Source organism: Lepus europaeus, chromosome 18, assembly GCF_033115175.1.
Source record: "Lepus europaeus isolate LE1 chromosome 18, mLepTim1.pri, whole genome shotgun sequence".
NCBI classification, from domain to species: domain Eukaryota; kingdom Metazoa; phylum Chordata; class Mammalia; order Lagomorpha; family Leporidae; genus Lepus; species Lepus europaeus.
In genome coordinates, this window is record NC_084844.1 from 30,469,256 (window position 1) to 30,495,789 (window position 26,534).

General features: G+C 39.4%; 1 protein-coding gene across 1 annotated transcript in view; it reads left to right on the forward strand.

Moving 5' to 3' along the window:
• Nucleotides 1-26,534, forward strand: part of STXBP4 (syntaxin binding protein 4) — a 182,063-nt gene that overhangs the window by 67,181 nt on the left and 88,348 nt on the right. Inside the window, exon 13 of the mRNA XM_062216363.1 lies at nt 19,860-20,036. Within this exon, the coding sequence (XP_062072347.1) occupies nt 19,860-20,036 (177 nt within the window). The remainder of the gene's footprint in view (nt 1-19,859; nt 20,037-26,534) is intronic.

The window sequence follows — 26,534 nt, forward strand, 5'->3', positions numbered from 1 at the left end:
GCGGGGAAGAGGAGTCAAATCAGCTTAGGATGGGTAGAATCCCCTGGAGTCTAGGATGTGATGGGAGAGAAGGAAATAAGAGGGGAAAATTAAGGATCTTGTAGAAATAAGAAAAGAAAAAAGACATACAAATCTATACCACTCCACCCCCATGACCCTCAATAAAATTAGTCATAAAAGAACTGCACAGAAGAGGGTGCTCTTGAACTAAGAACTCTATGAAATAAAAAAAGAACAAAAAATATTCTATTCCCATCATTATAAAACAAATGCAGAAGTCAGCTGATGAGAATTAAAGCTTTCCTGTTGGTGAAGACTCTCCAAAAACAATTGAATCATGAAACTGAAGAAAACTATAATGTAACATTACAAACTCAGTTAAATATCCTCAAATAAGCTTTTGAAACTAAGAAAGATCTTAAATTGGAAATTTTTAAAAAGTAGAAATTGACCAAAACAGTGAAAGCAATGAAATTATAGTTAATACAACTTAGGAAAGAAATAGAAATAAATGACAAAATCATATATCAGAAATGAAAACTAAATTTTGCAAGGTGCCCAAGGCCAACAAAGAATATACTCATGTGACAAGGCATTGAAGCCAAAACCAAGAAAGTAAAAGTGAATTCACAAACTAAGAGTTTTTGAAGACACCAATCATAGCAAGTGAATGACACTAATAGTTGGAATTAGAATCCAAGACAACTTTGCAAAATTAATAGAAGACCTGAATGTAGTGAGCACCAAAGCGTATGTAAGCATCAGGATACCACTCACCACTTAAAAAGAACCCAGAACCCTTGGAGAAATGACTGACTTCAAGGAGATGGTAAGTACAAAATGAATCTGAAACATCTGTACAAGAAAATTAGGAAGTGATCACAATGATGGGGACTTCCTATTAGGGAACTAGCTAGAAGGGACTTCCATTGACCCAAATCTTGGAAGCACTGAGATAATTGAGTATAGTAATAAACTATAAATACCTGAAAAATGTTAAGTCATATCATTAGTAAATAGGTTGATTAATCAACATGAGAAAAGGAATACTCTTTCTTATAGCAGAATGTTGAGTGCTGACCAGTAACTGTGGAGAAGCTGCCAGATTTGAAAGTCACCATTTTGCGTTTTAGTAGATTGTATTAGGTGTAAATCATCAGATGCTAAATTTAATTTGAGGAAGAGCAGATTTTTAAATGTAAGTATGGTTTAAAAGTACCCCTCTAGAGGCTCCTTGTTAATTACAAAAGGAAAAATAGTAATTATACAGTAAAAGATCAGAGAAAAGTCAGTGGATACTCAGAATTAGTATAACCAATGAAGACCAGATGGACATTGTGTAACTTTAAATGCAATACCCTGAAGAGGGCACAGCATCACATGTACAGTATTCTGCCTAAAAATGTACAGATTGAATCTAAGAATGAGTGAGCAGCATGAGGGAAGGTTTGTTTGTTTGTTTAAGTGTATGTGTGTTAGGGGTTATATTCTTCAGAAATGTCAATTCCATTTTGAAGCAAAGACAATAGAATGTTCTACATTAAAAGCAGTTAAAGAAACATGAAAACTAAATGCAATACTTAATCCTAGACTGGATCCTAGACTGGAATGAGAAACATGCTGTAAAGAGCATTATTGGATGAATTGGCAAAACTGGAATATAGATGATAAAGTATTGAATCAATATAAAACCTTTAACCATAGTGTGGTTTATGTAAGAAGTTTTGGGAAATACTGAAGCGTTTAAGGATAAAGGACCATGATGAATACATCTATCCTCAAATGTTTGAGTAAAAATGATATATAGTATGCATGTGATATATGTGTGTGTATATGTATACATATACATATGAGTATATATGAATATGTGAGATATTTCAAAAACATACATCTCAGTAGCCAGAAACCTTTAAATATCAATGACTTACAAGAATATCTATTTCTCAGCCAGCGCTGCAGCTTACTAGGCTAATCCTCCGCCTGCGGCGCCGGCACACCGGGTTCTAGTCCCAATTGGGGCGCTGGATTCTGTCCTGGTTGCTCCTCTTCCAGTCCAGCTCTTTGCTGTGGCCCGGGAAGGCAGTGGAGGATGGCCCAGGTCCTTGGGCCCTGCACCCGCATGGGAGACCAGGAGGAAGCACCTGGCTCCTGGCTTCGGATTGGCGCGGTGTGCCAGCCGCAACATGCCGGCCATAGTGGCCACTTGGGGGGTGAACCAACGGCAAAAGGAAGACCTTTCTCTGTCTCTCTCTCTCTCACTGTCTAACTCTGCCTGTCAAAGAAAAAAAAGAAAGAATACCTATTTCTCTTTCATGGATATGTTGGCAAAAAGTCTGGGTACAGGATACAAGGATGTTCTTTGTACTGTTCTTATTCTTGCAGCTCTTCTATACATTTGAAAGTATTTAAAGAATTTGAAAGATTTTTTAGTCTCCTATTTTTTGACCAATTTTCTGACAGCTATTAAATATTTTTATACTTCAGTTGAAATGTCTTCTGTTTGCCAGACCTCTTTAAATTTTAGTGTTTCTTTATGTCCTAAAAGTAGACATTTGTTAATATTTATATATAGAATAAATTGAGATGAGTTTTTCTTATATTTAATCAAAATTTATTTTTCTCCAAAATGTTGGAAACATGTAAACTTTATAATGTCAATCATATTTGATAAAATAAAAATTATATTAAATGCTGAAGATGAATCTAAAGAAAAATAGCAGGTTATTTTTTCCTGGTAATTCCTACTTTTTCTATATGAGGGCATCCTATATTTATTTATTTGAAAGGATTAGTTTCTGTTAAGAAAAGTCAGGTCTGCATGAGTAAATAATACTAAGACTAATCTGTATCAAATTTAATAGGACTCAGCACCAACACTGTGGGATAATTAAGCTGCCCTTTGCAATACTAACAACCCATATCAGAGTGCAGGTTCAACTCCCTGCTACTCTGCTTCAGATCCAGCTCCCTGTTAATGCTCCTGGGAAAGCAACAGACAATGGCAACAAAGTACTTAAATTCCTGCCACCCACTTGGGAGACTCAGAATGGAGTTCAGATCTCTTGGATTTAGCCTAGCCCAGAACTGGCCATTTGCAGCCATTTGGGGAGTGAACCAGCAGATGGAAGACCTCTTTCTCTGTCTCTTCACTACTGTGCCTTTTATATAAATAAAGAAATATTTTTTAAAAGTTAATAATAGGCAATAGAGGATCTAATTGGATAATAGTAATGGGAATATACCAAAGGAATTTATGCAAAAGATAGTAAGAGGATAAAATCAACCAGGTTTAACTATGGTCAAGTGTGCAGTAGTAAGCAGAGTGCACAGTGAAAGTTTTGTAATTTAATGACAGGCTATTATGATGCAATTAACAAAGCAAGATAAATGAGATTGAGGATATAGATGTTTTAATTCATAGTATTTAATATATGGTTTTCAGGTTTGGCAAAAAAATTGTTTAACATGTTATGTATATCTCCTTATATACCAACGCATTCTGAAACATTATTATTTCAAAAACGTGGTAAAAATAGCCAGTTGAAAATTAACCATGAAACTGTCCATTTTTTTAACATATTGACCATGCATAACAACTTCTTTTATGTATGTAGACTGATACTATCCTGTTAAAGGGATTTTGTTGATAAAGATTTATTGAGGGGGCTGACACTGTGGTGTAGTGGGTAAATCTACCTACAGTGCTGGCATGCCATATGGGAGCTGGTTCTTGTCCCAGCTGCTCCACTTCAGTTCCAGCTCTCTGCTGTGACCTGGGAAAGCAGTAGAAGATGGCCTAAGTCCTTGGGCCCTTGCACCCACTTGGTAGACTCAGAAGAAGCTCCTGGCTCCTGGCTCCTGGCTCCTGGCTCCTGGCTCCTGGCTTCAAATCGGCCCAGCTCCAGCCATTGCAGTCATTTTGGCAGTAAACTAGTGGATGGAAAGCTTTCTCTCTCTCTCTGCCTCTGCCTCTCTGTAACTCTGCCTTTCAAATAAATAAATAAATCTTTAAAACAAACAAACAAAAAAAGGCTTATTGAAATAGTTCCTATGGTAGTGAAACTACAGTCTTTGGATTTTTTCCAAAGATGTATTTTTTTTAGCAATGGTAGTTAAAAATTGCTTCGAAAGGGAGCAAGAACACAAATTAATATTGCTTATTAAGTCATTTATAATTTTTTTTTGACAGGCAGAGTGGATAGTGAGAGAGAGAGACAGAGAGAAAGGTCTTCTTTTGCCGTTGGTTCACCCTCCAATGGCCGCTGCGGCCGGCGCTCTGCAGCCGGCGCATCGCGCCAATCCGATAGCAGGAGCCAGATGCTTCTCCTGGTTTCCCATGGGGTGCAGGGCCCAAGCACTTGGGCCATCCTCCACTGCACTCCGGGCCACAGCAGAGAGCTGGCCTGGAAGAGGGGCAACCGGGACAGAATCTGGTGCCCCGACCGGGACTAGAACCCAGGGTGCCGGCGCCGCAAGGCGGAGGATTAGCCTATTGAGCCGCGGTATAAATGTTTTTAAACATTTATTTATTTGAAAGAGTTACAGAGAGAGAGAAGGAGACACACACACACACACACAGAGTGAAGGAGGAGAGTGCACCTTCTACCTGCTGGTTCATGCCCCATGTGGCTTTAAAGATGGGGTTGAGCAAAGCAGGAAGTCTAGAACTCCTTCTGGGTCTCCTAGGCATCACTTATAAACCTGTAATAGAATCATTGTGAGACAGTGGCCTGATCCTAAAAACAATATTCTCTTTTGAAGGTTAATTAGCTTTTTGAATTATGGAAATTCATTTACCATAGTGTCTTGAAAAGAAGGAATAGGGGAAAGGAGGAAGTAAACAAAAAGAAAGATAAAGCTATGCAAGGATCCTTTTTCTCGAAAGATCAAATCCATTGTGTTTTTTTAACCAGGAATAGCTACCAGAATACTTACTCACTATTTTGTAAAGAATTGGCTGTACTATTCTCTAAAAGTGATGTCTTTTTGTTTTTATGCCTTACTGAATAACATAGCCTGTTTAAATCCATGAGCCAATTTCCCATGAAATTACACTTGTTGTTATTTTTTCTTCAAGTTCTAACAACTTTTAACAAGCAAGGGCTATTCTTCTAGTGACTTCTTTTGATCAACAATTTTCTAAAACCTACTCTCACACTTAAATTGTTTTTAAAGTTTCTTTCAATATAGTGTTATGACCTAAGGCAGCAATGAATTGGTGAACAGTCCAAAGCCAAAATATTTAGCTTGTCTAAACCAGCCTTTGCCCTAAAGAAACATGGGAAATTATTCACTTGGCAACTTCTCTAGGTTCAGATAAGCCCATTTGTACTTGGCCTCACCTGTGCAACAGGTTGGGCAAATGCTTGAGGAGGGCATGAAGTCCTGAGGCAAAAACATAAGGTCAAATCACCAGTAGCTACTCTCTGGACAGATGGGGTTGAAAACAGCCAGTGCAGTGGTGTGCAAGCTATCTAAGATTATTGATGAGATAACAACCTTCAAGAACAATTTCAACCCAAGATCTTTAAAAGGAATAACAGTGAGTACTAAAGAAGTATTCACATTTTTACACTTTTAGAGATTGTGTTCCTCTGGGTATTTATTAAAGAAGACACAAAGTCTCTAATTTTTAGGATTGATACGACTTCTGTCTCTGATTTCATCCTTCAGGGATCTGAACTGTCAATAGTTTTTCTGTATGGTACTAATAGATATCTAAGACACCATGTCTAGAGAGAAAAAGAGGACAAGTATGTAAAGATTTGTCAGTCTTTTTGGTTCTTAAGTATGCCATAGTAAAAATATTTCTGTTTCCATTTTAGACAATCACTTGTGGCCACAGAATGTCAACTTTTATTTTCCATTAAAAACCCTTTTTACTAAGATCCCTCATGCTACTCTGTTATAACCATAGCCACCTCCTCACCTAATGCCTGGAAACCTACTAATCTATTCTCTATAGTTTTGTCATTTCAAGAATGTATTATACATGGAATCACAGTATGTCAGTTTTTTAATACTGACTTTTTTCATTTTCTTTTAAAATTTATTTGTTTGAAAGTCAGACTTGGAGAGAGAGAGAAAGAGAGACAGAGAAACTTCTATCCACTGGTTCACTCTCCAAATGGCCACAGTGGTGGAGCTGGACTAGGCTAAAGCCAGGAACTCCATCCCGGTCTCCCACATAGATGGCAGGGGCCCAGGTACTTGAGCCACCTTCTGCTACTTTCCTAAGTGCAATAACATGCAGTTGTAACAGAAATAGAGCAGCTAGGACTTTAACTGGTGCTCTGATAACAGCGTGCTGATGACCAGAGTGGCCACTTAGCCTGCTAAGCCCCAATACCAGCCTGAGATTGACACAATGCCTTTGGGATCCATCCAGATTCTTTTGCATATCCTTAAGTTGGTCTTTTTTATTGTACACATAAGTTGGTTAAATCTGAATAATGATAGTGGATTATTCCAATGTTACTTTCCATAGTAATATTCCATAGTAATATGAGATGTAACCATTGAGGAAGGCCATTTGAGGAGAACACAGGCCCTTTCAGTGTTGTTTCTTACATTTGTATGAGAATCTACAATTATCTTAAAATATTTTTGAAAAGAAAAATTAAAAAAAAAACCTCTTTAGCAAAATGATTCCAGTATTCTCCACTAATAGACTCTACCCAAGAAACTACCTAACGAGAAAACAGTTTGCTTGGAAAAGGAGGACCACAAAGAAATAGCTTTTGGACAGCCAAGCTGGCATTCCTGTTTGCACAGACACTACCTGTACCTAATGATTCATTCAATGTGAATGAAGCATTCTAAGCAAGCATTGGCAAACAAAAGTATCTATTTCAGAATCCCCATTTCCAAATAGTTGTTTGTCTTTTTAATGTAGAAAAAGACCTTACCATCTTAAGAATTCTGAAAGAAACTACATTATCCTATTTATAGCATAGACCCATTTTAATTGTTAGGTTAATCAGAATCACTTAATTTTTAGAAGAGGAATAATATTGTTCTTCATAGAAACATTGTAATTCATTTGATTACTGTAGTAATCGTACTAGGTTGGCACACCTAGAACTGATGATGCTAGTTCCACACTGTGAGCCACTTATTTTCTGGCTGTCATGGCCACTTACCACATTCTCATCAGTTATTTCATTCATGCCAAAAGTGACTTATGAGTAGATGTAGCAAGAGAATTTAAGAAACGTTTATTACGTATTTTCTTATAGAGGAATTTGAAAGCCACACATACAGTCTACAAGATACTCTCAGTCTAATAAAGAAAAATAAACCTATCGCTTCATAGACAGCATTTCATAATAGATGCCCTGTAGCTGCTGAGTTATGAAAGGCGTATTTACATAGAAAAATAGGGATTAGTCCCTTTTATTTTTCATATTTAACTAAAATGCACATTCCTAAAACTCACCAGTTGCAAAGAGAACACCTTTCACAGTGTACTTGGCATCTATGTAGATGCCAAGCATTTATATATACATCTGTATATTTAAAAGATTTATTTATGTACTTTGAAAGTCAGAGTTAGAAAGAAGAAGAGAGACAGAGGGAGAGAGTGAGCTTGTATCCGCTGGTTCACTCTGCAAATGGCCACACCAGCCAGGGCTAGGCCATGCTGAAGCCATGGGCCAGGAACTTCTGGGTCTCCCTTGTGGGTGGCAGGGGCCCAAACACTTGGGCAATCATCTGCTGCTTTTTCCAGGCCATTAGCAGAGAGCTGTATCAAAACTGGAACAGCCTGGACACAAACCAATGCTGATACAGGATGCTGGCATCTTAGGCAGTGACTTTACGTGCTACACCACAATGCCGGCCCCCATTTTATATTGTTTAATGTTAAAGCAGTATATAGGCCTGCCCTGCAGCTCAATAGGCTAATCCTCCGCCTGCGGTGCCAGCACCCCGGGTTCTAGTCCCGGTCAGGGTGCCGGATTCTGTCCCGGTTGCCCCTCTTCCAGGCCAGCTCTCTGCTGTGGCCCGGAGTGCAGTGGAGGATGGCCCAGCTCCTTGGGCCCTGCACCCGCATGAGAGACCAGGAGGAAGCACCTGGCTCCTGGCTTCGGATCAGCGCGGTGCGCCGGCCGCAGCGCACCGGCCACAGCGGCCATTGGAGGGTGAACCAACGGTAAAAGGAAGACCTTTCTCTCTCTCTCTCTCTCTTTCTCTCTCTCTCTCCACTCTGCCTGCCAAAAAAATAAATAAAAAAATTTTAAAAAGCAGTATATATTAGTTGGACTGACAGCTGGTAAATTTTGCCCAAAGAGGAAGAAATGATAAGACAGTTAATACCAAAAAACTCTTATCTTTGTTGTCTGCTGTGTGAAAAACATACTCACTAGTCTTACTTCAATATATGACACTTGCCATTACATTAAATTCATAAACTGTTTTAGAGTTAAAAACAGGACTTCTCTGGTCATGTTTAATCCATCATTCATAAATCTCTATTTGAAAAGATTGTGCTTTAATTCACCATTGTCCATGTTAGAGATCAAAGATTGGCTATGATGAGTCCGCATTGTGGTACAAAGGGTTGGATCACCACCTGCAATGCCAGCATCCTATATAAGTGTTGGGTTCAAGTCCCAGCTGCCCTACTTCCAATCCAGTTCTCTGTTTAATGTTCCTGGGAAAACAAGGGAAGATGGTCTGAGTGCTTGGGGCCCTGCCATCCACATGGGAGACCTAGATGGAGTTCCTGGCTCCCACCTCTTCCAACCTAGGCTGTTGTGGCCATTTGGGGAGTGAACCAGCAGATGGAAGATCTCTCTCTCCCTCTGAAGTATGCTTTTCAAATGAATAAATCTTTTTTAAAAATTTAAAAGATTACCTATGATTATGGATTTCAAATTACATTATGAACTCCATTATAATTCTTTAGTATTGAAGGCTGCTGATTTCCTGCCAGTCCTGCCTTTGGCCCTGTTATCTTACCTATAGCCCCTTCCTAGTCTTACTTTTCCATCTTCTCTCCTCTTATTCTCTTTTCCCCATTTCAGTTTATAAGATCTATTTATATTGTAAACTCATTACCCCACGTCTGGACAAATGTGTCCCATCATATTTCTTTCTTTCTTCATGATGGTGATATTGTTTCAGAATTTTCCTACTAGGTCCCACTGATCTGTTCATCTAAACAAACTTAAGAATATTATCTTTGTTTAGAGCTTAGTATATGTAGCTTCAAATTTAGAACTCTTGTTGAAGTTCCTTCAATACAAAAATGTAATAAAATTTTGATTCTAATTGACTTAAATCCCTAGTGGTGAATGTGAAAGGAATACAATTTTATTTTGGAGGCAGGTTTCCCATAAAGTCCCGAACTTCAGAAGAATTCTGAATGTTTACTATCTAAAAATATAGCCTTTGAGCTGTATCAATTTTCATAACTCCAGTTATGAAAGGAAGGTCCCAATATCCTAAGTGTTATTTTTTAGCATACTTGTTACCAGAGTTGAAGAATTAGGGAAATGGTTTTTATATGTTATGTCAATCTTCACGAAATTAGAAAACACATGTTCAGGGTTAAATATATTGTCAAAGCAGGCTTTTTAAATTATTTATTTATAAAAAAGTTACAGAGAGAGAAAGCTCTTCCTAGTTGACTCTCAGATGTCCTCAGCAGCCTGGGCTGGGCCAGCCAGAAGCCAGGAACCAGAAACCAGGAACTCCATCTGGATCTCCCACGTGGATGGTAGGGGCCCAGGTATTTGAGCCATCATCCACTGCCTTCCCAGGGGCATTAGCAGGATTGAAAACACAAGAACCACGGCTCAGACTGACACTCAGGGGATACTGGCATCACAACTGGTAGCTTAACTCCCTGCTTCACAACACAGGCTCCAAAACAGGGTTTTAACTAGTTAATATTTATGACGTGAACAAATTTCATTGGATAAAATTTAACATATAGATGTATTTGTATATCTGTCCTTGATTAGGGACTCCTCTTTATAGAAAAGACTGAAAATTCTTTGATTTTTTTTTTGATTTTTTTTTTTTTTTATGTTCAGAGGCTGAAATCAGTTTTTCACCTTTTGGAGAGTGAGGCAGCTGCAGGTAAAAAAGTTGACAGCTCTTGGGAGGGTTAATTAGAGCTAGTTATAATTTGATTGACCTGCTTTTCCTCCAGAAAGCTTAAAGAAATCTTTTGCAAAGTGAGGATTTGGGTTTTTCATAAAAAAACTGAAGAAATGGGGTCAGCATTGTAGTGTAGCAGGAAAAGCCATCACCTGCAATATCATGATATATGGGCACCTGCTCATGTCCCTCCTGTTCCACTTCCAATACAGCTCCCTGCTAATGCCCTGGAAAAGCAGCAGAAGATGGCCCAAGTGCTTGGGTCCCTGCACGCACATCAGGGACTTCGAATAAGCTCCTTGTTCAACACCACCCATTACTGCCATCTGGAGAGTAAACCAGAGGATGGAAGATCTCTCTCACTGTCTCTCCCTCTCTCTTTATATCTCTCCCTCTTTCTGCAACTCTGACTTTCAAATAAATACACAATTCTTTAAAAAATAAAAAGTCTTTGTTTCTCTAGCTTACATATATCTATCATTATTATATTTTTACAAAGAAGTTTTGCTAATAAGTTGTAGAAGTAAGGGTTGAGTGAGATTGGAAAGGACCTTCAAGACTGTGCAGCCCTTGTGCATATGTGCCATAAGCACATTAATTCATGATGGAAAAATGTCCTTTTTAAGAAAAAATAGACTACTACTATTCCCATAAAATAAAGCCTTTTTATGAAGATATTTTCTATGAAAGCCTCTTGCATAATAAAATTCTCTAAAGTAAATATTATATATGAAAAATGAACAGTCATTTTTCACAGCTTGTCAACTCACTTACATCTTATTTTTATATGTAGACCACCTGCTCATGTTACATAGGATTTTTACTGTCAGATAAGTTTTGTTCTAATTTAAGCAGTTAAGATCCTTTGATTTTAGAAAGTTAGATAACAAAGTATTTTAATGACAGTAAAAATGCAGTAGAAGCTACTAAGTAGTATGTGATTTATTACAGAAAACATATATAGTAAAAATATAAAGGAGGAAACAATCACTTAAGCTAAATTGAACTGCAAAGAATAGAAAAGGTTAAATCAGAAGTAGGTCTTTGAATGACAGATGAGAATTGAAAGGAAAAAAGCAAAAGGAAAGGGGCATCTACTTAGTGGAATAATGTGACCAAAATGTTCTTGGAAGTGGGAAAGTGTAATCTGGGAAGTGTGGGGGAGTTAATGTACTTGGATATAACAATATCTAAGAGAGGTGAATTACTGGAGTGAGAAAGGTTGATTTGGAACAGGTAGTGGAAATCTTTGAAGTATGGAGAGAGGAGATAAATTTTATTGTATTCCATGTGATTAGGTCTGTTACCTAAGATGAAACTTGAGCAGTATTTTAGGAAAACTGATCCTTCAGAAGTATGCAGACTACATTACAGTGAAGAAAACAGGAGGCAGGGTGATCACTCACATGATTTCCGTAGTACACAAGCATACCAGGATAAAGATATGAGTCAGTAATGTGACAATGTAGGGAAGTTCTGCATCTGCTCTTTTCCCTCTAAAAGTTTGATAATTTTAGTTAATAAATATTATATAATAGACAGATAGTAGGAAAAAGGACATTCATGTATTATTATGTCCTTCAGCACAGAAGCCACACACATGTTATTTCAAGCCTCAAAAAGGGGCAAGATTGCTGAACCTTCTACAGAGCTTAACAAAGGGGTTGGGGCTAAAGCTGTGGAAGATGGAGGGGAAGATGTGTATAGTGAGCAAGGGTTGTCTGCTTATACAGATGGAGTCTTCTGGTTAACAGCCACCTGTGGTCATCTCTGTCCAGATCAGGCAACAGACCCCCCGTCTGTCCTTCGTATGGAAAGAGACTTCTGAGATAGAAAGGAAGTTATCAGATAGAAATGCCTCTGCCTGTATCAGCTGTTTACTAAAGCAGATAGATAAATTTCCTTTTACAAAACGACAGCTTTTCAAAATCATTTCTTATTGCAGAAGTCTGCAGTTTCTATGAATCACTCAAAATAAGCAAAAGAAGCATATTTGGGTTGGGATATTTTGATCTCCTTCAATGGTATAAATGGAAATTAAGAAATGGCTATAAATTGCATCATAAATTAAAGACTTCCCAGTGCTTCATAACTGGTTAGTTGATCCGGTGGAATAGCAAGATGGATACATGCCTGGAGGGGGCGTGAGCAGTGAGAAAGCAGAAAGTACATATCAGAAGTGTAGAAAAAGTTCAGTGACTTCAAATTCACCCCTGAATGCATCCAAGCTTGAAGAGTGAGCTGTGAATTCATTCATGAATATCTACAAACCAGTTTGAGATTATCTACTGAAGGATATATTATACATATTTTAGTAAATCAAATATATAAATTTAGGAAATGAGATGCACCTTGCTTTTAAACACACTTCATTCTACAGCCCTCTTCCTACATAACCCTTAATCTTTTTCACAAGCTGTCAAGGGGGCAAGACCAAGAAGGGTTTTCCAATGAGTGAATGTAGGAAGCTGATAAGAGAAGTATTTTTTTAGGGCTTGGTAGCATAAGTTACGTTACACTAAAACATATCTCTTTACAGCTCCTTTTTCTCCTGTCAGCCATTGACATTTTGAAAGATTTACTGATTAGCTTAAAAATTATAGAACTTCTAAGGCTGGTTATGTGGATGTGCTGGCCTAATTACAAACGAGCAACTGCAGTTAATGCCTTTTCCTTCTACTTTAGGGAGCCGTTACAACTCATAACTAGAAAGGAAAGGGTTTTTACATAATTGTTGCTAACATTAAAAAAGACACGTGTAAATTATATTTCCAGACAACTTCTCTAAAGTTAGGAGCTGGTATTACTAATTAAGTGCCTCAGGAAAACCCTTAATATGTTATATATCAGTCCCTCTCTGCAGAGGTGATTGTATATATTTTTTCTAAACCAGTAAATAGGAAAGGAGAAAAAACTAGATGAAGAACTATAATTTCTTTAACCTTCCTGTTAGAGTTGTTTTGATCTTATAAAATATGTGTTATTTACTATTATACAGATGAATAATTCAGTCTGAGAGAACGACAAAGCACAGATCTAAGATTCTGATCAATGCATATTCCATCCAAAAGCCCATGTTTTTTTATTTCAGATCATGAAAAGATCAGGAAAAGATGCTGTCTGTGGAAAAACACAGAACTTACTATGCCTTCTCTGAGCTAATTGTATGTCCCCACACAACCAAAGTGCAAAGTATGCATAGCCTACAAATTTTTCACTCATTTAAGTTATATTTTCGAAAAAGAAGTTGGTCTGATCTTCCGTAAAGATTCACTGTGAAATTATGAGGTGGAAAAACGTCCTTTTGCAAAAGGACACTGTGAATTTTTTCAGTGTTGCCAAAAAAGTTTGTCAGAAATTTTACTTCATAATTCAAGGTTCCCTTCTGGTACTGTAGTTCATACTGTCTAGTATTAAAAATATATAACACTTGTGTTGTTTCTTGGATTTACTGTTGGACCTTATTTTTTTTTTTATTTTCCAACTTTCTAAACTGAATTAAACTCTCTAATACGAAGTAAATCAGCAAATTGACTATAGTGTTTGCCCTAATGGAATTTCAGGCTCATGGTGAGGGACTGGGAAAATTTGGGCTCAATTGTTACTTGCATAGGAGGCTTTACAGTTATTTATTAGAAGACAGCCTGGGAGGAAAAGAGAAAATGGATTTATGTGATCCTGTATTGCTAAATACGGCACACTGCTGTTATCTTTTCTTTACTGCTTCCTCTAAGAGTCATCATTTCATTGCACTAATCTTTTAAACAGCCATTCAGTGGGAATTGGGCTAGAACTTTGCTAAGGGGTCACATTCACCAGCCTGACAGTTATACATTTACAAAAGAAATAGCATGAATTTATTCAGCATCAGAACTTCTGCATCTTTTACCACCAACTGCATTTCACACTGTATTACCATCAGTGCACTATACTAGCTAAATAAATGCCATCCAGATTCTTCATTTAATTAACTAGCATTCTTTGAACAAAAATAAAGTGCTGTGTTTTTTTTGTTTGTTTTTTTTTTTTTTTTAGAAGCATAAAAGCTGTATGAAGTGAGTGTGAAGGAGACAAATCATCGAATTAGTTATTCTTCATTGCAGCCGTGGGGGATTTTCTGTCCCTCCTCTTTTTCTTCTGAGGAAGTAAATATGAGGGCACTTCAGAAAGCTCATACAAAATGGTATTAAAAGATTTTTTTTATTTTTTATTTTATTTATTTGTGAAGTGGAGAGACAGTGGCAGACAGAAGAGATATCTCCCATCTTCTGGTTCACTTGCCAAATGCCCACAACAGCTGGGACTGGGCCAGGTCTGGAACCGGGAGCTGGGAACTCAGTCAAGATCCACTGCGTAGTGGTAGGGACCAACTATGTGAGCCATCACCTACTACCTCCCAAGGTAGTGCACATTAGCAGAAAGCTGATAGAGAGCAGAGGTGGGACAATGCTTATTTGGATGCAAAAATTTTGAAATCCACAAATAGTTTTTTCGTAATATGCATTTTTATTTAAATTTTTCCAGATCTCTGCATAAATATATGAGTGGATATATATGATGTAATTGAATGAAAAACAGAGAGCAGTATAGTAGCTTCAAATGTGTTTGAATCTATTATGATGATCACATCCTAAGTTTATGAAGGCTTGGGTACTGATGATATTATCATCATCCACATGTGATTTCTTTTTGAGAGCCAATGAGAGGGACAGAGAGAGAGACTGAGAATTCTATTCCCTCCTGAGATGCCTACAATAGCCGGCACTGGGTAAGGCTGAGGATAGGAGCCAGGAATACAAACCCTGTCTCCCACTTGAGTGGCAGGAGCACAATTATTTGAGCATTAGCAGGAAGCTGGAGCCAGGAACTTGAGGTAGGTGTGAAACCCAACATGAGACATGAGCATCTTTACCTTCTTTTTTTTTTTTTTTTTTTAATAGATGGCTATCTTTTTTTTTTTTTCTTTTTGACAGTCAGAGTTAGACAGTGAGAGAGAGAGACAGAGAGAAAGGTCTTCCTTCCATTGGTTCACCCCCCAAATGGCTGCTATAGCCGGTGCTGCGGCGATCCAAAGCCAGGAGCCAGGTGCTTCCTCCTGGTCTCCCACGCGGGTGCAGGGCCCAAGCACTTGGGCCATCCTCCACTGCCTTCCCAGCCACAGCAGAGAGCTGGACTGGAAGAGGAGCAACCGGGACAGAACCGGCGCCCCAACCGGGACTAGAACCCAGGGTGCCGGTGCCGCAGGTGGAGGATTAGCCTAGTGAGCTGCGGTGCCGGCCTTTACCTTCTTTTTATCCACTTGACCAAACTCCTGCACTGACTTTTTTGGTTTAATTTTCTGTAGTTGGCATGGTAGTATGGCATAATAGCCAATAATGCAATCTTTGTAGCCAAATTGCCCGGTTTCCAATCCTAACTCTTACTAGGTTTGTGGCTCTGAGCAAGTTACTGAACCTGTCTGTGCTCAGTGTCTTACATATGAAGTGAGGATAGGAGGAGGAGAATAATAGACATCTTCTATCATGCTGTGCAAATTAGCCAAGTTGGTCATATAGAACATTTAGAACACTGCTGGAACTTACAAGCTCTTACCTTCTGAGGCACAGCACTAGTCTGAAGTGAGGTTGACTCTTGGCCACCTGAATAAAGCTGGCTGATGTAGTGGGCTAGATATCCCTTTCTTCCCCAGATATTTCTTTCTAAAAGTACCTTTCTTTTTTTTAAGATTTATTTTATTTATTTGAAAGACAGAGTTACAGAGAGAAGTAGAGACAGAGGAAGAGAGGTCTTCCATCCACTGGTTCACTCCCCAGAGGGCCACAACAGCTGGAGCTGTGCCAATCTGAAGCCAGGAGCAAGGAGCCAGGAGCTTCTTCTGGGTCTCCCACATGGGTGCAGGGGCCCAAGGACTTGGACCATCTTCCACTGCTTTCCCAGGCCATAGCAGAGAGCTGGATCGGAAGAGGAGCAGCCAGGACTATAACCGGCGCCCATATGGGATGCTGGCGCTTCAGGCCAGGGCTTTAACCCTCTGTACCACAACACCAGCCCCTAAAAGTACCTTTCTATTGTAAAGTAATTACTTTCAGATACAAGGAGGAGATACTCATAAAGCTTTATGAATGAGGGTAAAGAAGGCTGTATGTTGGCTGCATCTCTCCATCCAGTAGACTATTCCCAGACTAATGTCTCTAAAGCACCTTCTCCTGTCATTTTCTGCCATGAAAGCTTATGATCTTCCTGCAGATTCAGGCCCCTTTGCCTGTCATGCTGTTTCTACAAGAGCCTGGCCTTTATCTTCCCTTTCCCCAACTTGCTTTATCTTTTACCCCTTTTAGCAATCCTTTCTTCTAGTCAACATTTGTCTAATGTCCTTTCTCAATTGTGCCACAGTCCCCCTTCTCTGTTCTTTTGTCCACGTTGTTCTTTTTGAAGGAAGTGTACTCCCTTCCCTTCATCCATTTGTCTAAGTCATACCTAATCTTCTAAGCTGAGCCAAAAAGGGGTGGGGGAGCTGCCTTTTACCTCTTTGTGTTTTTATCAGAAAATATAGTTGTTCAGATGCATAACTGCTAAATAAATGTTGCTGAGATAATATGTTAGCTCTGCTTTCAGGCTATGTTTAGAATCTAACCATTTCACACCATCCGCACACTATCACCTTTGTCCAAGCCGTAATTACATTTTGCCTTTTCCCTTCCTTTCTTCTCAGCTTCCAACTTTGCCCATCCCTTACAGTCACTTCTCAGCACACCAGTGGAAGTGGCTTATCACTGAGATGACATCACTTCTCTCAAAACTTCCAGTCACTTCTCATCGCACGCTAAGTGAAACCAAAGCCCTTACAGTTGCCCACGGATCCGTTCAAGATCTACCACAACTCCCTCCTCTATTCCTGTTACCACTGTCCCTGGCCCCTGTGACTGTACTTCTGTCACACAGGCCTCCATGCTATTCTCTAAAGATACAAATCACAATCCTGTTTGAGGGCCTCTGTATCAACTGTTCCCTCTACCCATAAAGCTCCTCCTTGGGGGGTCCTGGCTTCATTCTTCCTGTAGGTCTCTGATAAGAAATCTCATTGGATCTTTCCTGGAAATCCCTATTTTACTGTCTTCCCTCGCCCCAAATGGAACATAAATTCTGAGAGGCAAGAGAGAAGACTTTTTGTTCAATGCTTATCCCAGAATCTGGCACATAGTAAGTTCTTAATAAATAGTTATTGAGGGGCTAGCTCTGTGGTGCAGCAGATAAAGCCGCCACCTGCAGCCAGCATCCCAGTTGGGTGCCATTTCAAATCTCAGATGCTCCACTCTGATCCAGCTCCCTGCTAATGTGCCTGGAAAAGCAACAGATGATGGCCCAAGTCCTTGGGCTCCTGCACCCATGTGAGAGATTCAGAAGAAGCTCCTGGCTCCTGGTTTCAGATGGGCTCAGCTCCAACCAATGCTTCCATTTGGGGAGTGAACCAGTGGATGGAAGACACTCTCTGCCTCTCTGCCTCTGCCTCTCTGTGACTCTGCCTTTCAAATTAATAAATAAATCTTAAAAAAGAAGGGGCCAGTGCTGTGGCACAGCAGGTTAAAGCCCTGGCCTGAAGCGCCAGCATCCCATATGGGTGCCAGTTCTAGTCCCGGCTGCTCCTCTTCTGATCCAGCTCTCTGCTATGGCCTGGGAAAGCAGTAGAGGATGGCCCAAGTCCTTGGGCCTCTGCACCCAGATGGGAGACCTGGAAGAAGCTCCTTGCTCCTGGCTTCAGATTGGCACAGCTCCAGCTGTTGTGGCCCTCTGGGGAGTGAACCAGCAGATGGAAGACCTCTGTCTCTGTCTCTACTTCTGTCTGTAACTGTCTTTCAAATAAATAAAATAAATCTTTAAAAATAAATAAATAAATAAATAAATAGTTATTGAATGGCTAAATGAAAAAGTGACCCTTAAGAATATATCCATATACCTAGCCATCTCTGCACTTCAAATGTATTTAGGCTCAAGCAAAAGCAAATGCCCCATAACAGCTCTAAGAAAATTAAAATAGCCATAGCTTAATGTTAGCCATGGCAATTGGAGCAGAAAGTTCCATTGCAGAGAAGAGAGATTTCTATGGCAATTAAAGAAAGAGAAATGGTAACTGCTTGTTACATGTTATTGGTGTCCTTAAATATTGTCTCTCACCCAGCACCAAGGCATATTTTGAGACAGCAAGTAGTTTTGGCCATTCCAATCTCTTCCTAAGGAGGAAGGTGTAGCTAGTACATGGGGCTTTGTTTTATTTGGTTTGTTATTTAAGGGCAGAGTAAAATAATGAAGAGAAAGCATTAATTTTCAGAAAATTTATTTATTTATTTGAAAGAGTTACACAGAGAGAGGCGAGGCAGAGAGAGAGAGAGAGAGGTCTTCCATCTGCTGGTTCACTCCCCAATTGGCCGCAACGGCCGGAGCTGTGCCAATCTGAAACCAGGAGCCAGGAGCTTCCTCCAGGTCTCCCACACAGGTGCAGGGTCCCACGGACTTGGCCCTTCTTCTTCTGCTTTCCCAGGCCATAGCAGAGAGCTGGATCAGAAGTGGAGCAGCCAGGTCTTGAACCTGCACCCATATGGGGTGTGGGCACTTCAGGCCAGGGCGTTAACCCACTGCGCCACAACACCGGCCCCCAAGCATTAATGTTGAAGTCAGGCAGACCAGGGTTCAAATTCTGGTGCTACTGTGTATCCTTGAACAAATCATGTAACTCCTCTGAATCTGTTTGCTAATGTCTAAAATAATTTTCAGTAATGCCTTTCTCTCAGTGTTGTTCTAAAGATTAAGTGAGAAATGCATGTAAAACACCTGAAACACAACATGTGTTTAATAAATGTCTTGTGAGCATTGTATCTGTGTGTGTGTGTGTGTGTGTGAATTCTACCTTTTGGTTTAAACCAAAAGAGAGTTGTAGCAGTTAGACTGATGTCCAGGAGAGAGCTTTGGTCCCTGGGGCTTGGGCATAGAGAAGCCTCACAACACTATAAATCTCTCAGCAGCATTTAACAGGCATACAAGAGACTTCCTAGAACAAGAGTCCTACCACCTACTTGAGTTTTGTGGTAGCCTCCATTTTTTTTTTTTTAGATTTATTTATTTGTTTGTTTGTTTAATAGTTACAGAGAAAGAGAGAGAGAGAGATGTCTCATTTGCTGCTTCATTCTCCAACTGACTGCAATGGCCAAATCTGACCCAGGCTGAATCTAGGTGCCAGGATCTACATCTGACTCTCTCATGTGGGTGATTGGGGCCCAAGCACTTGGGCTATACTCCACTGCTTTTCCCAGGCCATTAATAGGGAGATAGATTGGAAGTGTAACAGCCTGGACTCGAACCAGTGCAGTGTCCACCCATATGGGATGTCTGTGTCACAGGCGGCAGTTTTACTCTACTTCACAGCACCAGCCCCAAGTAGCCTCCACATTTTACCTTTTGAACCAATTCTTAGTCTTCTATTTTCCATGTTCAATTATCTTTTCCCGCCCTTATTTTTGAAATGTTATTCTAGGTTTGTGTAAAGTTAGAAATTTCATAATGAAAATTACCCAATGAATCAACACAAGGAAAAGAGAACAGACAGCTACTCCACACAATAAATAGCAAATATCAGTGTCCAAATTTAAAAGTGAAGAACACATGTATATTGATTAAATTTTGAAATAATTCTGAATTAAAATCTCCTTAATTATTTTTTCTGTTTTGTTTTTTGTCCCATGTCATTAATGAACCTTTAGGAAGCCAAAGCCGTAGTTGAAGAAACAAGAGCTCTGCGAAGCAGGATTCATCTTGCTGAAGCTGCACAGAGGCAGGCCCACAGAATGGAAATGGACTATGAAGAAGTGATCCGTCTGTTAGAGGCCGAGATGGCAGAGCTGAAGGCTCAGCTTGCTGATTATTCTGACCAAAATAAAGTAAGCAAAACAGCCTTCTCTTCCAGTTACCATGGTTTCCCTGCCGTTGTCATGTATCCTGTTTTCATTTTCTTTTCATCTGCACTTCTAAACTAGGTCACTGTTTGTCTTCTATTATTCAGTGATAGGATGATGTGTCTGTCATGAAGGGATAATGTGAAGGCTGTAAGCCTTCCTTTATCCACACAGCTTTGAGATGGAAATTCATGTGCCCAAAACCTATTTGGGTCATTGGTCAACATTGTTCACGTCAAGCAGTAATTCCTGTAACTATTTAATGTTTAATTGATTACATTGATTTTCTCCTTTTGTTTCTAAACTTACTAATTTGTCATGTGGGGACAAAAGAATGGGAACATAGGAATGCATTTTGCTCTTTGATTAGAGCCATCAAGGAAGTGTGCAAGTTAAAGAATTTTTGCCGGGGCCGGCATTATGGCTTAGTGGGTAAAGCCACCGGCTGCAGTGCCAGCATCCCATATAGGTGCCGGTTAGAGACCCGGCTGCTCTACTTACAATCCAGCTCTCTGCTGTGGCCTGGGAAAGCAATAGAAGATGGACCAAGTCCTTGGGCCCCTGCACCCACGTGGGAGACCCAGAGGAAGCTCCTGGCTCTTGGCTTTGGATCGACACAGCTCCAACTTTTGCAGCCAGTTGGGGAGTGAACCAGCAGATGGAAGACCCCTCTCTCTCTGCCTCTCCTCTCTCTGTGTAACTCTTTCAAATAAATAAATAAATGCTCAAAAAAAAAAAAAAGAATTTTTGCCTAGGACTCTAGATAATTAATGAAAAGAAAAAGAGTTTGAACTTGAGATTTTTAACCTTACATGTACTAAATTAGGCTTCATTAGATAATCTTCCAATTTCAGAATTACAGAAACTATGAACTTCTTTCCAGGTGAATTGCTTTATGAATATGAAGTGTTAAAAAATGAATTTTTTAACATTGTACATACTATATCCACTGAATAGCCTTCAGAAACCATAATAGACCTATACATTTATACTTCATTGAAATAAGATAGAAAATTGAATAAATTGAAATAGATATTTTGTAACTTCATAGAGTTGTTCACTTAGGAATACAATGAGTGTTGATCTCTAATCAAATCAGCTTTCACATAAACATAAAGCAGATTTGAATATTTTGATACTATTTATTTAAACATAATTAAATATTTTAAATATACTAAGTAAAAATGAAACTAATTTTAGAAAAGCAAAATTATGGGGCCGGCACTGTGGCATAGTGGGTAAAGCCACCACCTGCAGTGCTAGCATCCCATATGTGCCGATTTGAGTCTCGGCTGCTCCACTTCCAGTCCAGCTCTCTGCTATGGCCTGGGAAGGCAATGGCCATTTGGGGAGTGAACCAGTGGATGAAAACTTCTCTCTCTTTCTCTGCCTCTCCCTCCCTATAACTCTGCCTTTCAAGTAAATAAATAAATCTTTTTTAAAAAAAGTTAAATTACTAGTGAAAATCTAAAAATTTCACTGAAGAATCACATTTGTGTCCATTTAAACCAATTCCATTCCACAAGACAGCTGAACTTCCTTTCTCCCTTTAGTAACACCAGAAGCCCAAGAGCAAAGCATTTGAGAAAGCAACCATACTTACAGATATAACTAACTATAAGGGCTGATGTTGTGGCTTAGCAGGTGAAGCCGCCACCTGCAATGCTGGCTTCGCATGTGGGTGCTAGTTCAAGTCCCCAGCTGCTCCACTTCTGATTCAGCTTTCTGCTAACGTTCCTGGTTCCCGGAAAAGCAGCAAAAATGGCTGAAGTGCCTAGGCCCCTGTACCCATGTGGGAGACTATGAAGAAGCTCCTGGTTCCTGCTCCTGACTTCAGTCTGATGCAGCCCTAGCCATTGCAGCCATTTAGGGAGTGAACCAGCAGATAGAACATATTTCTCTATCTCTGTCTCTGTCTCTCTGTCTGTCTCTCTCTCTCTCTCTAACTCTGCCTTTCAAATAAATAAAATAAATCTTTAAAAAAAAAAAAATTCCAGGAGTCAGCACAGTGGCGTAAGGGTTAAAGCTGCTGCGCCAATTCGCCAATTCAAGTCCCAGCAGCTCTACTTCCAATCCAGCTCCCTGCTATGGCCTGGGAAAGCAATAGAAGATGGCCCAAGTCCTTGGGCCTCTGCACCAGCTTGGGAGACCCAGAAGAAACTCCTGGCTCCTGGCTTCAGATCAGCGCAGCTCCAGCCATTGTGGCCAGCTGGGAAGTAAACCTGCAGATAGAAGAGCTCTCTCTCTCTCTCTCTCTTTCTCTCTCTCTCTCTCTGCCTCTCTTCTCTCTGTGTAACTCTGACTTTCAAATAAATAAATAAATCTTTTAAAAAAAGAATATTTTATACATTTGTTAGTTTTTACCCAGTATTTATATTTATATATGACTATTTCTGTAGCTTTAACCTGATTCTGAAAATATTTTTGGAAATTATCAAAATATTTAGAACATTTTTAAGATAATAATCATAGTTACTTTTGAAGGGAAAGTGAATATTTTGTACTTTATTTTTAAATAATGTAATTTTCAAGAAGCTCACATAAAATTTTCAGGGTTTTTTCAGCTTATTTTATTTGCAATCACTCTTCCAGTTCCCAGCTCTTTGTCCTAAACTGCCTGGTAATACAATGAATTCAGGTTTCCTTTCTGTTAGTATGATGGGGGTCTCATACTATTTCTCGTGGTAAGATCCTAAACTAAGCTGTTAGCCTGGCTCTGAAAATAAATGTTTTCATTTTTCCAAAGAAAAGATATTAGAAGTGGACATCTAACATTTAGCCTTTTCCAACTTCAATAACAGTGGAAACAAAAAATAAGCTTTTAAAAACTATGTCAGATTGCTTCAAGGGGCATTAACTAAGATGTTACAGATTTAGGCTTCAATTATTTATTTTTAAAAGATTTGTTTTGTGACATATTTTTATTTTTCATTGTAATTTTCCTTTCTAATATCTCTCTTTTTTTAATAATCTACCTCCAGCTTATGAATTAGAACATTGCTAGGAGATGACATTTAGCCTAGCCATTAATGTTGGTGTACTGGATTCGCTTCCAGCCTCTGGCTCCTGATTCTAGCTTCCTGCTAGAGCAGACTCTGGAAAGCAGTGGTGATGGCTCAAGTAATTGGGTTACTACTTCCATAGGAGAGACCTGGATTAAGTTCCTTACCCCTGGCTTCATCCCCCAGCCCAGACATGGCCACTGCAGGAATTTGGGGAGTGAAGAGGCAGATGAACATGCACTTTCTCTCTGTCTGTCTCTCTCTCTTTCTCCCTGTATCTCAAATAGATTAAATAAATTTTATTTATTAAAAAGGCAGAGTTAGAGACGAGGAAGACACAGAGGGAGGGAGGGAGGGAGGGAGGGAGGGAGGGAGGGAGGGAGGGAGGGAGAAAATCTTCCATTCGCTGCTTCACTCCCCAAATGACAACAATCATCAGGGCTAAGCCAGGTCAAATCCAGGAGCCAGGAGATTTTTCTGGGTCTCTCATATGGGTGCAGAGGCCCCAGCACTTAGGCCATCTTCCACTGCCTTCCCAGGAGCATTAACAAGGAGCTGGATCTGAAGTGCAGCAGCCAGGTCTCAAACCAGCGCTCATATGGGTTGCTGGCATTGCAGGTAGCAGCTTAACCCTCTATTCCATAAACAATTTTTGAAAAGAAAATTTCGCTAATGTCTTTGAAGACCCATGATGTCCAGTTGCATCCTCCTTCCTAGCCCTTAGAGGTAACCATTTTCCTGGATATAGTGTTAATCACTTTCTTGATAATTTTACTACCTGTGTCTGTATATCCCTTAGCAATATGTTAAGTCCGTGTTCAGTGACATCAAGTTGGTAGCCTGAAATCAGCTGTGGTGGGGTTATTTATATCCTCAAATGCTATAAACCACAGTTTTTGCCATGTACCCTGTTTGCCAGTTGAGTACATATGTATGTATGTATTAGGCATTTGTTTTTCTCTATGAAATGCATCTTCGTATCTTTGGACCCTTTTCTTGTGGAGTTATTTGTCTTTTTTCATAGAGATGTGTGGTTATTTATTATGTTATTTGTTATAAAATACTTCTATCAAAATTGTGGCTTGCCTTTCCACTCCATTGTGAAATGAATAGTGGTTCTTAATTTTCATGTAATCAGACCTAGCAAAATTATTTTCTTCATGTGTCTATTTTTTAAAAGATTATTTATTTATTTATTTGAGAGGTAGAGTTCAGACAGTGAGAGGGAGAGACAGACAGAAAGGTCTTCCATCTGCTGGTTGACTCCCCAAATGGCTGCAAGGGCCAGAGCTGAGCCAAACTGAAGCCAGGAGCCAGGAGCTTCTTTCCAGTCTCCCACTAGAGTACAGGGGCCCAAACACTTGGGCCATCTTCTACTGCTTTCCCAGGCCATAGCAGAGAGCTATATCAGAAGAGGAGCAGCTGGGACTAGAACCTGTGCCCATATGGGATACTGTGCCACGGTGCCAGCCCCTTATGTGTCTTTTTAGAAGTCTTTCCACTTCAATTATTTAATCAAATTTTTTTATATTTACCTCTGAACATTTTAAAGTTTTAAATTTTCTGTGATTGGCTTTGTGGTACTGCATAGAAGAGGCTTTTTTTCATTCATTCTTTCTTCTGAACGAGTGCGTATCCTAACAGCATTTATGGAAAAACCTCTACAAAACCACCTCTCTTGTATATCAGGCTATCAAATGTGCATGCACATGTTTGAGATTCTCTCTCATTATTCTATGTGTGTGCCTCTGAGTGTTGCTTGTTATAGGTCTTGATGTCTGAGCATCATGCCCAGTTCTTCTTCTTCAAAAACATATTGGCTAGATGATACTGATTTTTTATTGTCTATTTTAGACTGAGCTTATCAATTAACACTGAAAGGAAAAAAAGTTTTGTGTTTTCCTGAAATCTATTAGATATGTAAGTTGAATCGGGAAGAATTTGCACATTTATGATTGCCTTTTTTTGTGAATACTACTGAAGCACAGAGAGGTTAGCTGCAATGTGTTCATAGACTCAAGTCTATAGAAAAACAGCTTTTCAAAATTTGTTGATGTTTACATCATGGCTTACTGTGTAGTTGCATTCACAAATGTCGATAGTGATCTTTGAAAGAATTCTGCAGTTGTCTTATATAGTCTACTATATCAGGTTCATTAATTGTGGAGTCTAGTTCTTCTCTATTCATGTTAGTCTACTTGAGCCATAAGTTACTCTGAGAAGTATGCTAAAATCTCCCTTTTGGTTTTTTTATACATATTTTCAAATAATATTTAAGATGCATTTAATCTTAGAATTATGTTACCATCATTTTATGAGAATGTTGTGACCCTTCAGTCTAGTTCTATTTTTTTTTTCCTTAATGCCTGTTTTTGATAATTATACCAACTTTGTTTTGGATGGTATTTATCTATGTGGTTTTTTTTCATCCATTTACTTTCAACTTTTCCATGTCCTTATATTTTGATTGTGTCCATGAAAAATACCATGTGGCTGGAGTTTTGCGCCTCTTACTGATGGAAATATCCTTCCTTTTTTTAAAGATTTATTTTATGTATTTGAAAGGTAGTCACAGAGAAAGATCTTCTATCTGCTGGTTCATTTCCCAAATTGCTGCAATGTGCAGGGCTAGGCCAACTCAAAGCCAGCAGCCTGGAACTCCTTCTGGGTCTTCCTCATGGGTGGCAGGGCCTCAAGTACATGGGCTGCTTACTGCTGCTTTCCTGTGCACTTTAGTAGGAAGCTTGATTCCAAGTGGAGCAGCCCAGAGAGGAACCAGTACTCATATGGAATGCCAGTGCAGCTTAACCCAGTATGCCACAATGCTGGCACTTGGAAATATCTTTTTATTTGCAGTCTTATTTGCTAATGCACTTGGCTTCATGTTTATCCTCTTTCTTTGTTCATTTTATTTTTCCTACATGTTCTAATGTTCTAATTTCTTTTTCATTTCTTGCCATTTTTTTGATTGGTTCAGATTTCTATTGTGTCTTCCTGTGCCATTACATATATTTCCCTTTGGTGTTTAGAAATTTTACATTATATTTGTAATTTTAACTAGCCTAGAAATTTTACATTTTTTAAAAAGATTTATTTGAAAGAGTTACACAGAGAGAGAGAAGGAGAGGCAGAGAGAGAGAGGTCTTCCATCTGCTGGTTCAAACCCCAGTTGGCCACAACAGCCAGAGCTGTGCCAATCCAAAGCCAGGAGCCAGCAGTCTTCTGGGTCTCCCACACAGGTGCAGGGACCCGAGGACTTTGGCCATCTTCCACTGCTTTCCCAGGCCATAGTAGAGAGCTGGATTGGAGCTTGAACCAGTGCCCATATGGGATGCCGGCACTGCAGGCAGCGACTTTACTCGCTATGCAACAGCGCCAACCCCACATTCCTTTTTAACTTGTTATAGAATTAATTTGTGCTTTCCTCTTCTTCTAAATACTATAAGCACTTAAGAGCATGAATCAAATTAGCTTTTCCAAC